The 14,158-nt window shown below is 42.3% G+C and overlaps 1 protein-coding gene across 1 annotated transcript in view; it reads left to right on the forward strand.

The window, feature by feature from the left end:
• The window catches only part of kcp (kielin cysteine rich BMP regulator), a gene marked incomplete at both ends in the record, with an annotated part of 58,364 nt that overhangs the window by 39,137 nt on the left and 5,069 nt on the right, over positions 1-14,158 (forward strand). Inside the window, 13 exons of the mRNA XM_084169260.1 lie at positions 8,013-8,095; positions 8,413-8,512; positions 8,608-8,696; positions 8,798-8,900; positions 9,006-9,148; positions 9,472-9,644; positions 9,750-9,861; positions 9,964-10,065; positions 10,147-10,319; positions 10,434-10,532; positions 10,621-10,814; positions 10,945-11,151; positions 11,385-11,478. Coding sequence (XP_084025386.1) covers positions 8,013-8,095; positions 8,413-8,512; positions 8,608-8,696; positions 8,798-8,900; positions 9,006-9,148; positions 9,472-9,644; positions 9,750-9,861; positions 9,964-10,065; positions 10,147-10,319; positions 10,434-10,532; positions 10,621-10,814; positions 10,945-11,151; positions 11,385-11,478 — 1,672 coding nt within the window. The remainder of the gene's footprint in view (positions 1-8,012; positions 8,096-8,412; positions 8,513-8,607; positions 8,697-8,797; positions 8,901-9,005; positions 9,149-9,471; positions 9,645-9,749; positions 9,862-9,963; positions 10,066-10,146; positions 10,320-10,433; positions 10,533-10,620; positions 10,815-10,944; positions 11,152-11,384; positions 11,479-14,158) is intronic.

Here is a 14,158-nt window from a genome sequence, read left to right on the forward strand (position 1 = left end):
ATAGTATAATTGGTACCGGGAGGTGGTGGATCTTGATGTATCAGGAAGATTGTTAGGACTATGATGCAGCTCAGGGTCCCTCATATTCCCAAGAACCGCCACCCCTCTCCTGCCCTGTCTTTCTGCTTGATACCACCCCATACTCACACCCCTAAGAACACATTACAGTGATGATAGGTCGGGGTAGGAGATCTTCGTTATCAGAGGTGATCCCCGGACTCTATTGGTCCAGTTCTTCTCTCTAACTCTGCGTGTGTTCAATGGTGCTTGTATGTGCTCTCTCTGCTATTCTAATGGCAAAGGCGGTGACTAACAGAACCTGATAGGGGCCTTCCCAACGGGGCAGCTTCCAGTCTTTCTTCTTTAGGGATTGGATCCATACCCAGTCACCTGGTTGGATAGAGTGGGTCACCTTCTCCTTTCGTTCACCTGTGGGGCACAAAACCTTTGACATACGGGTGTGGTTAATAAACAACCTTCTCATGTGTTCGGCTAGGGTGTTCTCAGTTTCTATCGCCGCCTGCTCTGGTCCTCCTAACTCGGGCATTCTGTATGGTCTACCAAATACTTTCTCAAATGGCAATAACCCTTCTTTATCTGGAGTTATCCTGATCGTCATTAATACTATCGGTAGACATTGTACCCAATTTCTTCTTGTGCTCCTGTGTTTTCCTTAACCCCTCTCTAATCATACCGTTCATATTAGCATTTTCTTTCTAGACTGTATCCAAATAGATTTAGTCCTCTAGTTATCTTTAATCCTACCATCTACCATCATCCCCCCTGTTGACACATGGCTCTGCCCATGTGTCAATATTGCCACATCTCTAAACAATCACTTAGGTAAGATTGGTAAATTATCCTTATGCCATATCCCTTCTTTTGAGACTGCCCCTTGCTTCTTTATCGCTCCTTGCTTCTTTATCGCTCCGCCCACTTCCTTTGTCTATTATGGCGGCTAAATTCGACTTCCATTCAGTTCAGAATCAATATTAATACAAACAATCCCTTATCTTGTAAAAACACTCATGTTTAGTTTAAACTCTGTTCAACCCCGGCTCTCCCAGGCTTGACCTGAAGACTGATTGTTGGACATGACAGGTCCATACTTAAATCTTTCAAACATACACAAACCCCACCCCATCATGCTGTAATCAATCAAGAAGATAGCCAAGGAGAGACAAAGGTTTAGCCTGAACTCTGCTCAACCCTGGCCACTTATTCCACTCTGTTTGAGGAGAGAAGCAAAAGGCCACAGTCTGCTTTCAGTCACTGATAACGTAGGACAGCCATGGATTTAAGTAAGAGCGAGTAATTCGACCCTAGGTCAGATTCCCACTTCACCCATACACACACACAGTGAAATGACCCAATTAAGTTATTTGCCTAGCAACAAAGAATTCTAACTCTATGTTCGTGATTAACCCAGTTTTATCTCATAGTCCACTAAAAAATATTCCTCATCACCATGTTTCTGAGTCAAGACCACTGTCATATATCCCTCCCTACAGTCTACCGTTTGGGTAAAGGGCCTGTCATATCTAGGAAAAGCTAAGACTGTTTGGGAAGTGAGCAACTTTTTTATCTCTATAAATTGTTCCTACGCCTCGGAGTTCCAAATGATTTTCATCATGGGCTGCCATTACCTTCCCATAGATAAGATCACTTTCCCAATACTGTTAAGGTGAGGTATGGTTTCTGTTCTTGTTGCAGCGCTAATTCAATTATTGCCAATTCAATAACCTCACACGTATCGTTCTGTATTTCGTCTCGGCATTTATTCCTTAACTCATCCTTTTTTGTCTATATCTGGACAGCTAGTCCCTATCCTAAATTATTCTACCTAGATTTCTATTATTACTATCATCCTGGTCTCATTACTGAATCAATGACATAGGTAATAGCTGTTTCACATTAGATTGTGCCCTTTTCTGATAATGTTATTACTGCAGCCCATTGCATTAATTTAGTTTCAAATACCAACTTGTTGTTTAACAAATCTAGAATCTACATAAAGTTGGTGCTATCCCATCAGCATAATATTTAAAACTACCTACACTCCACTGGTCAAAGTAACGAAAACAAATGATTGTTTACTTGATCAACAACATAGGAAATATCTGTTTCCCTTCTATTGTTCATGTCACCTCTTTAAATGTCATATGTCATTCATTAGCCAATATAATCCCTTACTCCGCATGAGTAAGCCTTGCTATTTTATCCCATGCATCTATTAAAAACATTTGTTTGAGACTTTGTCTCCTACTCTCCACTTAACATAATAATATAGGAGACGTCCATCAATCCTGGAAAAAAGAAAACTCCCACTCAGAAGACACTAGATAATACCACGTTTCATTAAGTTCACTACACCTTCTACTATAAACCTTTAACCCCTTTCTAGTAATTTAATCATCACAACCTATGCATTGATGTTTTATAATATAAACCTATTGTTTAATAAATCCAGAACTTAGCCTAATAGTAACAACTATCTCCCATTGTTCAATTTACCACAAACAGATTATCGTTATTAGAAGTAATGAACTGTATGCATAACTCATTGCTGTTTAAACAAACTATAGAATGTAATAATATTAATAATAAAAATTATCAAAGAACGTTCCATATTCAACCCTCTAGATAAAGTGGGGGAAAAAAGTATTTAGTCAGCCACCGATTGTGCAAGTTCTCCCACTTAAAAAGATGAGAGAGGCCTGTAATTTTCATCATAGGTACATGTCAACTATGACAGACAAAATGAGAGAAAAAAATCAAGAAAACCACATTGTAGGATTTTTTATGAATTTATTTGCAAATTATGGTGGAAAATAAGTATTTGGTCAATAACAAAAGTTTCTCAATACTTTTATATACCCTTTGTTGGCAATGACACAGGTCAAACGTTTTCTGTAAGTCTTCACAAGGTTTTCACACACTGTTGCTGGTATTTTGGCCCATTCCTCCATGCAGATCTCCTCTAGAGCAGTGATGTTTTGGGGCTGTCGCTGGGCAACACGGACTTTCAACTCCCTCCAAAGATTTTCTATGGGGTTGAGATCTGGAGACTGGCTAGGCCACTCCAGGACCTTGAAATGCTTCTTACGAAGCCACTCCTTCGTTGCCCGGGCGGTGTGTTTGGGATCATTGTCATGCTGAAAGACCCAGCCACGTTTCATTTTCAATGCCCTTGCTGATGGAAGGAGGTTTTCACTCAAAATCTCACGATACATGGCCCCATTCATTCTTTCCTTTACACGGATCAGACGTCCTGGTCCCTTTGCAGAAAAACAGCACCAAAGCATGATGTTTCCACCCCCATGCTTCACAGTAGGTATGGTGTTCTTTGGATGCAACTCAGCATTCTTTGTCCTCCAAACACAACGAGTTGAGTTTTTACCAAAAAGTTATATTTTGGTTTCATCTGACCATATGACATTCTCCCAATCCTCTTCTGGATCATCCAAATGCACTCTAGCAAACTTCAGACGGGCCTGGTCATGTACTGGCTTAAGCAGGGGGACACGTCTGGCACTGCAGGATTTGAGTCCCTGGCGGCGTAGTGTGTTACTGATGGTAGGCTTTGTTACTTTGGTCCCAGCTCTCTGCAGGTCATTCACTAGGTCCCCCCGTGTGGTTCTGGGATTTTTGCTCACCGTTCTTGTGATCATTTTGACCCCACAGGGTGAGATCTTGCGTGGAGCCCCAGATCGAGGGAGATTATCAGTGGTCTTGTATGTCTTCCATTTCCTAATAATTGCTCCCACAGTTGATTTCTTCAAACCAAGCTGCTTACCTATTGCAGATTCAGTCTTCCCAGCCTGGTGCAGGTCTACAATTTTGTTTCTGGTGTCCTTTGACAGCTCTTTGGTCTTGGCCATAGTGGAGTTTGGAGTGTGACTGTTTGAGGTTGTGGACAGGTGTCTTTTATACTGATAACAAGTTCAAACGGGTGCCATTAATACAGGTAACGAGTGGAGGACAGAGGAGCCTCTTAAAGAAGAAGTTACAGGTCTGTGAGAGCCAGAAATCTTGCTTGTTTGTAGGTGACCAAATACTTATTTTCCACCATAATTTGTTAAAAATCCTACAATGTGATTATCTGGATTTTTTTTTCTCAATTTGTCTGTCATAGTTGACGTGTACCTATGATGAAAATTACAGGCCTCTCTCATCTTTTTAAGTGGGAGAACTTGCACAATTGGTGGCTGACTAAATACTTTTTTTCCCCACTGTATGTGCTTCACATTATCCCAATACGTCCTACATATCTCAATATAGCCCAACCATCACTACTTTCTTTCACCCTCTTACAAAATCTATTATTCTCTATCGCTAACTTTCCATATAACGGTACTTTAACAGATGACAAATTATTTTTAAATTATAGTCAAAACAAACAAAACATCTATTCACATCCACAACATTCACCATCGAAACACCGTTACCCATTGTTCCACAAAATCTGCGATCCTTGTAAAGCAAGGTAAACAACTACTTCCATGTCGCATAGCAAGTTAAGTCATGACTCTAAATGTCACTAGTTCGCAACACTAACTAGCTAGCCCTTTCATACCAAACATTCAACCCCCTATTACTTCCTTCTCCACAGCAACCACTGATCCTTGTAACAACATCAACCATCCTAAATTGCTGTAGTAACGTCATGTTTGGTTCAGTTTATCTATTACGATAGTATGTCCATAATACTTCTAACAAAGCTACATTATCCCTATTGTTTGTTTAATAATCCTATTCTCTGAGTTCCCCTCTCTTCCGAGCCTCAGAGTGCCACACCCTAGCAGTTTCTAGCCCCTCTACTCTGTTTCTTTAGATCAGTTCCACAGTTTACATGCATCTGTTTAATCATAAACTCTAACTTATCTACATCCCCGGTTGACTCCGGGACCTCCTTTGAGGATTTGCTTCCCATGCCGACTATCTAGTTATGTCCCTATAATCTAGTAATAATTCACTCAATAATTATTTTCCTTTGGACTTATTATTAGGTGCGACTTTTGAGCAAATGTTATGATCAACGTTTGTAATCAACCCTTTAAATTATTCAACCCGTAACCCAGTGTGTTTTAAGACCCCAGTTTCATGAAACGGATGGGACAACCATTCTTTCTCACGCAACCTATTTTACTCCCTTCCTTGAAACAATTAATTATCGCGACTTTCGATGGATCATTAGGTCTCACACGTATACAACCTTATATGATTATTAGTTAACACTATCGGTAACCCGGAGTTTGTAAGGCTCCAGTTTCATGAAATGGATAGAGTTACGGCAAATCTACAGTTGTTTATGACTTTTGACTTGTTTAATGTATCTATCTCACACAATGATAATTATCTCCCTTCCTGTTTATATTGTAAAGACTGTATCTTGTACAATCTCAATATTAACTAGTTTATATTGGTATTGGCCTATTACCTTGAGTCAATTGCGGACCCACTTCCTTCCTTCCTTCCTTTTTGATAAACGTCGAAAAAACGGTTTACCGAATGACGATCCCTTTTTGGATTATCGACGGATTACTACCCTCACTACAGCAGATTTAAACTGTAAATTTTTTCCCACTGCAGTTTCAAGATATCAATCCCCCAAAATAAATGAATAGAAATTACTGACCTTATCTTTGCAGCTGGGACATCAATTTTTGTTTAATCTCGTCACCGTTTCTGTCATCTATCAGTTTGCCATCGGCCTGTAATGAACCCCCAATATCAGAGGCCAGGTCTTTATCTATACAGATGTATCATCCGCCCATGCACGGTTTTCGGTGTTCCCCGGAACGACAGAAAACGGGTATTGAGATCCGGCTCGAAGGACCAATTGTCACGAGAATTTTGTTATCTCAATGGTTGCAAGCTTTGAATAATTCCCAGAGGGTGTAAGGCTCTGGTTTAATAATGAATTAAACAAAGTCCCGTTCTGCATTAGGTCAGTCTTTTTATTCATGAGAGCTCTGGCGCTAAAAACACACACAGCCTTTTTATATGCCTTCACACAAAGGAACTTTGCTCCGCCCACCTTTAGGCGGCCTGTGACTTTCCACAGTATAGCTTTCAGCAGTTTATAGGTTCCCCCTTACTATGGAATGTTCGCCTCCAACAGTTTCTACCCATCTTCCCTGTTAGTGGTTTTATTGTCTTATAACTCTAACACAGTTTACACATTTATACAGTATCGGGATGGAAACATCAGTCATTACTTTACACATACAAATTCTTCTATCACTATCAGAAGCTTCTAAAGCCATGCCATCATTTTCTGGAATTTTCCAAGCTGTTTAAAGGCACAGTCAACTTAGTGTATGTAAACTTCTGACCCACTGGAATTGTGATACAGTGAATTATAAGTGAAATAATCTGTAAACGATTGTTGGAAAAATTACTTGTGTCATGCACAAGTAACCGACTTGCCAAAACTATAGTTTGTTAACAAGAAATTTGTGGAGTGGTTGAAAAACAAGTTTTAATGACCAACCTAAATGTATGTAAACTTCCGACTTCAACTGTATATACTGTATAGGCTACATTGAGGTTTTTCTTTCATTCTTTTAGGCGATCTGTCATTAGTGCCTAAGCTTTAGGCCTAACTGTACGCGCGCCAAATAGCCTGCGCGCCAAATAGCCTGCGCGCCAAATAGCCTACACGCCAATCGCCAAATGCTTTTGGGAACGGGCAGAAAAAGTTAGCGTCAATCCACGGACACAAAAAGGACAATGTCAGAGTTCAATAAGAGAAATGCTGCAAAATGATGAGTTGAAAATAAAGAGAAGGGAGGGCCAGACAAGTAATGTTAGGAAAACATTTGGTGAAGTGGTAAAAGTGGATGATAGGAGTGCCGCGCTACAGTATGTTATGTGTGATGATTGTGAGGTGCTATACAAATTCGACAGTCACAAGACGGGGACTTCAAATAGGCCTATGGCACATCAAGGGAACTGTAGCCTACTGTTCAGATGGGTTAAATGGAAACTGAAATATGGACACTGACTGTAAGTCTATAACCTCTCACATAGCCTTAATATTAACTCCTGCAGAATTAAGCATTTCTTGCAGTAAAATGATACACCAAATGTAGGCAAATGTTTTACTCAGGAACAGGAGTGGAGAAATATTATTTATTTATTTCAGCATCTTGAGAGAATGTGAATGCACAATTAGATACCGTCTGTAGAGGTGCTATCTTTATCAGCATCATAAAAGCTGATAGTATTTCAACCACATACAATAATCATCCTAGCCAATCTGAAATCTTATCAAAAACATGTTGGGTCATTTTCACAGCTTTCTATTTCCTGACAACTGGTCAAACTGATGTCATTTGGAAATTTTGCACAGAAAATTGTTCAATTTTTTTTGGTTATTGCATGTTCTTAAACGTCTTTGCTCCACAAAAGAAGCAGAGATGACAGAGAACTTTACCGATGTCAACTAGATTGAAGCATTCATTCTATCGATTTATGACATTATTCTGGTGAGCAAAGATTTAGTCTTCTAGGGCAACATGCTTGTATAATGCATGTGGTCCTCTGTAGCTCAATTGGTAGAGCATGGCGCTTGTAATGCCAGGGTAGTGGGTTCGATCCCCGGGACCACCCATACGTAAAAATGTATGCACACATGACTGTAAGTCGCTTTGGATAAAAGCGTCTGCTAAATGGCATATTATTATAATGACAGAAGAGAAGCTGCATGTATCTAATTAAGTTGACTAACAAATAGCCTACCAATATGTTGGAAATTATAAGCAGAAATATATCTAAATCAGACAAAAAAAATCCTGCACCCCTTGTCAAATATTGTTCCGCCGTCTCTGACTGTAGCCTATAGCACATTTTTCTATATTTGTGAGTTAGGGTCGAGTGCGGTCCTCAGATTTTTTTATTTATCCCATATAGTTGGGCAGTTGCGGATGGGTTATTAGCAATTGCGGGCGGGTGAATAAACAGATGACCTGCGCATCACTAACGTGTGTGTGTGCGTGTGTGTGTAGAGCCCCTCAGTAACTGCACGGCCAATCTGATCGGTAACGAGGTCCTGGCTACAGACGACCCCTGCTTCACCTGCCAGTGCAAGGTACCATGGCAATGACCACTGACCTGTGTTTATGTCTGTTTAAAGCTATGTATTGTGTGTGGGAGTAGTGGTATAATAATATAAAGCTGTGTATTGTGTGTTGGACTGAGCTACAGTCCCCTGTAGCTCAGTTGGTAGAGCATGGCGCTTGCAATGCAAGGGTTGTGGGTTCGTTTCCCACGGGGGGCCAGTATGTAAATGTATGCACTCACTAACTGTAAGTCGCTCTGCATAAGAGCGTCTGCTAAATGGCTAAAATGTAAATGTAAATGATATACTGTATAACCTGTCTACCTGTGTGTTGTTGCGTTGGTCAGGACCTGACGTGGACATGTCTACACCAGAGCTGCCCCCCTCTCAGCTGCCCCCCTGAAGAACACCACACACCCCTTGACTCCTGCTGCCCCGTTTGTGACGGTACACGCTCAACCCTACCCCCTTTTTGTACACCTTAAACACCCAACCTTAACCTCGAAACCCTGTGTCATCAAGTGTGTGTGTTTTTCTTTCAGAGTGTGTTATTGAGGGTGAGAAAAGGCGTGTGTCTAATGGTGAGAGCTGGACAGACAGTGAGGATGAGTGTGTCACATGCACCTGTAATGTAAGTTACACAAACACACACAAATGCACACGCACGCTAACGCACTCACAGAATGGCACAAATGGCACAAATTTCCATTGTTGTATGTGTGTGTATTCTAGCTGGGTTACATTGAGTGCAGTATAGAGGAGTGTGTTCCTGTGGAGTGTGAGCAGGGCCTGGTCAGAATGAAGACTCCTGGAAAATGCTGTTACGAATGCCAAGGTACAACTTCTACAGTACTCGCTAACCAATATAAATAACTACGCAATATCACCACTACACAGCTAAACTGTTAATATACCACTACATAATGTGTGTGTGTTTCAGACTCGGGGGTTCAGTGTGTGTACCAGGGCTCTGTGTACCAGTCTAATGAACAGTGGGAAGTGGATGAGTGTACCAGCTGTACCTGTGTGTTTGGAGATGTACACTGTTACAGCCAACGCTGTCCTCCACTAGGCTGTGCAGCAGTAAGTATAACACACACTTGACTCTCAGTGTTCTGTCTGGTCTCTCAGTGTTCCATCTAGTCTCTCAGTGTTCAGTCTGGTCTCTGTGTTGCGTCTGACTCTGTGTTCCATCTGGTCTTTCAGTGTTCTCTCTGGTCTCTCAGTGTTCCGTCTGGTGTCTCAGTGTTCCATCTGACTCTGTGTTCCATCTGGTCTTTCAGTGTTCCGTCTGGCCTCTCAGTGTTCCGTCTAGCCTCTCAGCGTTCCATCTGGTCTCAGTGTTTTCTGTCTGGTCTTTCAGTGTTCTGTCTAACTCTGTGTTCCGTTTGACTCGTGTGTGACAGGATGAGGCTCCTGCTGTGATCCCAGGTGTGTGTTGTCCCCACTGCATACCACGGCCAGCCACCTGCGTAGTGTTTGGGGATCCCCACTACAGGACCTTCGATGGCCGCATGCTCCACTTCCAGGGGGCCTGTACTTACATACTGTCCCAGGACTGTGACGGAGGGGACTTTAGGTATAAAGCAAGGTTTTTTCTATTAACAAGATTTATGTCAAGCAAGGTTTGGTATTCGTTGATTCGTTGATTTGAACTAATTTGTGTACACCTGTGCGCGTCCAGTATCCATGCGACCAATGATGACCGTGGTCGAAAGGGAGTGTCCTGGACCAAAGAGGTGACTGTTTTCATAGGAGATGTGGTGGTGCAGCTACTCCAGGACTGGGTCGTTAGGGTGAGTGGGTTTCTGGTTGTAGATGTTCTAGCAGCGAGCCAATCAGAGCATGTGTATAAGAGGTGAGAGCCAATCTGAGCTGAGTTGTGTTTTTTATTCCAGGTGGACTACAAGGTTGTCACCCTGCCTTTCCTCAAGGAACCATACATCTACCTGGAGCGCCAGACAAATACCATCCTACTCAACACTAATATAGGACTAAAGGTACTAAAACTACTGTATCTATTTACTCTTAGTTGTCTAAACCCTTACCTGTGTTAACTCTTACATGTCTGAACTCCTCAGGTGTTGTGGAGTGGGCGGTCCCACCTGGAAGTGAGTGTTCCGGGTTCGTATAAAGGTCACACCTGTGGTCTCTGTGGCAACTTCAACAACTACCCCCAGGACGACCTACGAACCCCTGCAGGAAAAGTCAGTCAATCAGAGGCGGACTTTGGAAACAGCTGGAAGGTGAGTGAGTGTGTGTCTGTCTACTTTGTAGGTAAAGAGTGTTAACCACAACTCCTGTCAGCGCAGCCATACACAGACAGACAGAGACCCTGGTATCTCTATTTCCCCCTGTAGGTGGGTAGTGGTAACAGCAGCCTGTCGTCCTGTCGGCCTGGGGAGGATATCGACCCCTGTAAGGCAGCAGGCTACCAGGCCAGGAAGTCGGCTAATGCACGCTGCAGGTAACACACACACCAGACTTTTCAAATACATTAGCTGCGCTTGAGCTTGCCTGCTAGAATGATTGATTGATTGACCTTTGTTCCTCAGGGTTCTGAAGTCTGGGGTGTTCCAGGCCTGCCACCACCTGGTGGCTCCAGAGCCCTGGTACGCAGCGTGTGTCTATGACCTGTGTGCCTGCGGAGCCAACGCTGACGAGTGTCTGTGTGATTCCCTGGAGGCCTATGCAGCACAGTGCAGAGAGGCTGGGGCTAGACTGTCCTGGAGGAGCTCCTCACTGTGTGGTAAATACACACAAAACCACAGTATAACACATTATTTTACCACAGTGAAGGGCCCCATCTCTCTGTGTTGACATAATCTATCCCTCCGTCCCTTCCTGCCCACCCTCCCCATTTCTCTCTCTTTATCTAGCGGTGGGCTGTCCAGTGGAGCGTGGTTTCGTGTTTGATGAGTGTGGTCCCCCATGTTCAGTGACCTGTGTTAACCGTGACGTGCCACTAGGGGTGATAGAGAGCCACTGTTTTAAACCCTGTGTGCCCGGCTGCCAGTGTCCTGCTGGACTGGTACTACACAACAACCACTGTGTACCGCCAGAGACATGCCCCAAGATCATACATGGCAAGTCCTAACACACACATATTCCTAAGGGCTGCATGGACCTCTCCCAACTCTGACAGTGTGAATGAACTGTCTGAGGAGGCGCCTCACTCACCTGTGGACTTTGTTGTTGTTTTATTCTGTGAAGCTGAATGCATTTTCATCAACATTGTAATGAATGCACTGTATTTTATGACTGCACTGTTAAGAGTGTTTGTAAGTGTTTGTGATGTGACCACTCTGTGCCTCTGTAGCGCTCAGGATAGGGCTGCTGATACACTATGGTGCTCTGCAGGGATGTAGTGGGAAAACAACAAGGTGGTTAAACACCGTTGAGAAAATAAAAAGGTGGGTTAACAGTGTTAACATGTTGTTACACTCCACTACATCCCAGGTGCTTTTACTGTATAAACCTCATTCTCTGTTGTATCCACAGGGAATTATTTGAATATATTTGAATATATTATGTTTCTTTGTCACTTAATGTATGCATTATGTGTTATGCCGGACTACACAGCCTGACAATATTGGACACATTCCCTCCGCCATTTCACAACAAATAAAGATAACTATCCAACGTGTGGTTTTTGGGCGTGTTTGAAATCATTGTACAGGCCAGGGGAACTAATTGCTCCTAGGTGAGACCAGTAACACAGGTGTCACAGGTCTGATTGAGGCTGACAGACAACTTTCACTATTGTTTCCTGGTAACCGGATCCGGCTGTTGTCTGGGCGACTAACGTAACCGTGCCAATAGTGTGTATAATTCATCAGTCTACGGCGTAAACATGGAACAGGTAAGACACTGGCTTATTAGTATTGTGTGTGTGTAGCACGGATACACAATGTGTGATGTGTATCCGTGCTACACACACACAATACTAATAAGCCAGTGTCTTACCTAATAAGCCAGTGTCTCCCTCACGACGCCAGGACAGCGGAGTCACTCACCACCTTCCGGAGACATTTGAAACCCCACCTCTTTAAGGAATACCTGGGATAGGATAAAGTATTCCTTCTAACCCCCCCCCCCCCCCCCCCCCCCAAATTGTAAAGTGGTTATCCCACTGGCTATAGGGTGAACGCACCAATTTGTGAGTCGCTCTGGCTAAGAGCGTCTGCTAAATGACGTTAATGTGCCCTTGAGCAAGGCACTTAACCCTGATTGCTCCTGTAAGTCGCTCTGGTTAAGAGCGTCTGCTAAATGACTAAAATCTAAAATCTAAAATCATGTGTAGCCTACTGTGTGTTCTCTCCAGGTGTGATGGAGCAGTGTGTAGGTAGGCTTTACCAGTTTTTAGGTCATTCTCTGGGAGGACAGCTTTCTCCTCAGGATGTGTGTTCTGTTCCACAAGCTGTTACATGAACACACCGGCATGGAGGACGCACACACAGCTATACAGAAGGTGACACACACAAACAGCTCTAATTTACATTTACATTACATTTAAGTCATTTAGCAGACACTATTATCCAGAGCGACTTACATTATTACATTATTATTATTTTTATTTATTTTTCATACTGGCCCCCCGTGGGAATCAAACCCACAACCCTGGCGTTGCAAACGCCATGCTCTACCAACTGAGCTACATCCCTGCCGGCCATTCCCTCCCCTACCCTGGACGACGCTTTATCCTCTTTCAATTCAATACAGGCAAATCTGTGTTAACATTGCCAAACTGTATTGTTAAAACCTCAGTGACGGAAAGGTTTTAGACATTCTTCTGGAGATGAAGAGAGAGAAAGGAGAGATGAAGTATAGTAGCTGTCACAGCTGTGGGTGTGTGCATGGATCTGTGTCTGCTAAATCTGATTAGTTTCCAAAAGGTCAATGGGCGGAGTTTAACAGATGCACAACTTTTGAAATATTGTAAATAAAACTTTGTTATAAGTTGTAATGTTTTTAAATCATTATTGTGTTACAGTTGTCAAACAAATGTGACTATCTCTAAGGTACAACTGGTCTCCTGACTCTGAAGCAAAGAGTAAAATGTAGCAAGCTAGCAGCAACATGCTAAGCTAATCAGAGCATGCTAGCTAACTAAGCATTTAGCAACCTCTTTGCTACTCATGTTGGATTAATAAAGAGAGCTAGCTAGCTAGTAGGTGTCAAATATATAGTACAAGTAAGTCAGCTAACATTTTCTTTATTGAAATGTTAAGTTGAATAAGCTATATGAAAAAAAAAATTGGGAATGGACTGTTATGCTTCCCTGGGGGCAGAAATGTAAAATAAAATGAACTAGCTGGCTAAGCAGAACGCTACCTCTTACTAATGCTTAATCATAAAATAGAGCTAGCTAGCTAGGTCTCAAATATGGCAGTAAATAAGAAAATGATAAGAAGCAAAAATAATTGGTAAGGTTAAGCTTAAACTAGAAATTGGAATGCACTGTTTAAGTGCTGCTCCAGGGGCAGTAATGTTAGTTTGGGTGAAGATAACCGTAGAATATGATTTAGATAAGTCCATGGTTGCCCCTAGGGCAGTAAATACTTTTTTTGTATTACCTTTTGTGCTTGAAGTCTGCCCTTAGGGCACCTAAGTGACCTTAACCCAAATTAACATTACTGCCCCTGGGGAAGCATTTAAACAGTGCATTCCAATGGCTTCCCTGAGGGCTGTAAATACTTTTTTTAAATGACCTTTTGTGCTTGAAGTCTGCCCTAATGGCCTCAAGTGATCCTGACCCAAATATTTCTGCCCCCAGGACAGCATAGACAGTCTGTTCCAATTTTTAAGTTTATATCGCTTATTCAACTAAACTTTTGATAAAACAAATGTTAACTAACCTACTGACATATGAGACCTAACTTGCTAGCTATTTCTATTTTATAATTCAACATTAGTAAGAGATAGCTAGCTATCTGCTAGCCAACAAGCTCTGTTTAGCTTAGCATTTTTCGTTGCTGCCCCAGGGCAGCATAACTGTCCATCACGTTTTCTTAAGTTCATATAGCTTATTGAACTTAACATTTCAATAAAGTACATGTAAGCTGACTCAATTGTATATTTGACACCTATCTA

The sequence above is a fragment of the Coregonus lavaretus genome, assembly GCF_964263955.1.
Source record: "Coregonus lavaretus genome assembly, chromosome: 9".
NCBI classification, from domain to species: Eukaryota; Metazoa; Chordata; class Actinopteri; order Salmoniformes; family Salmonidae; genus Coregonus; species Coregonus lavaretus.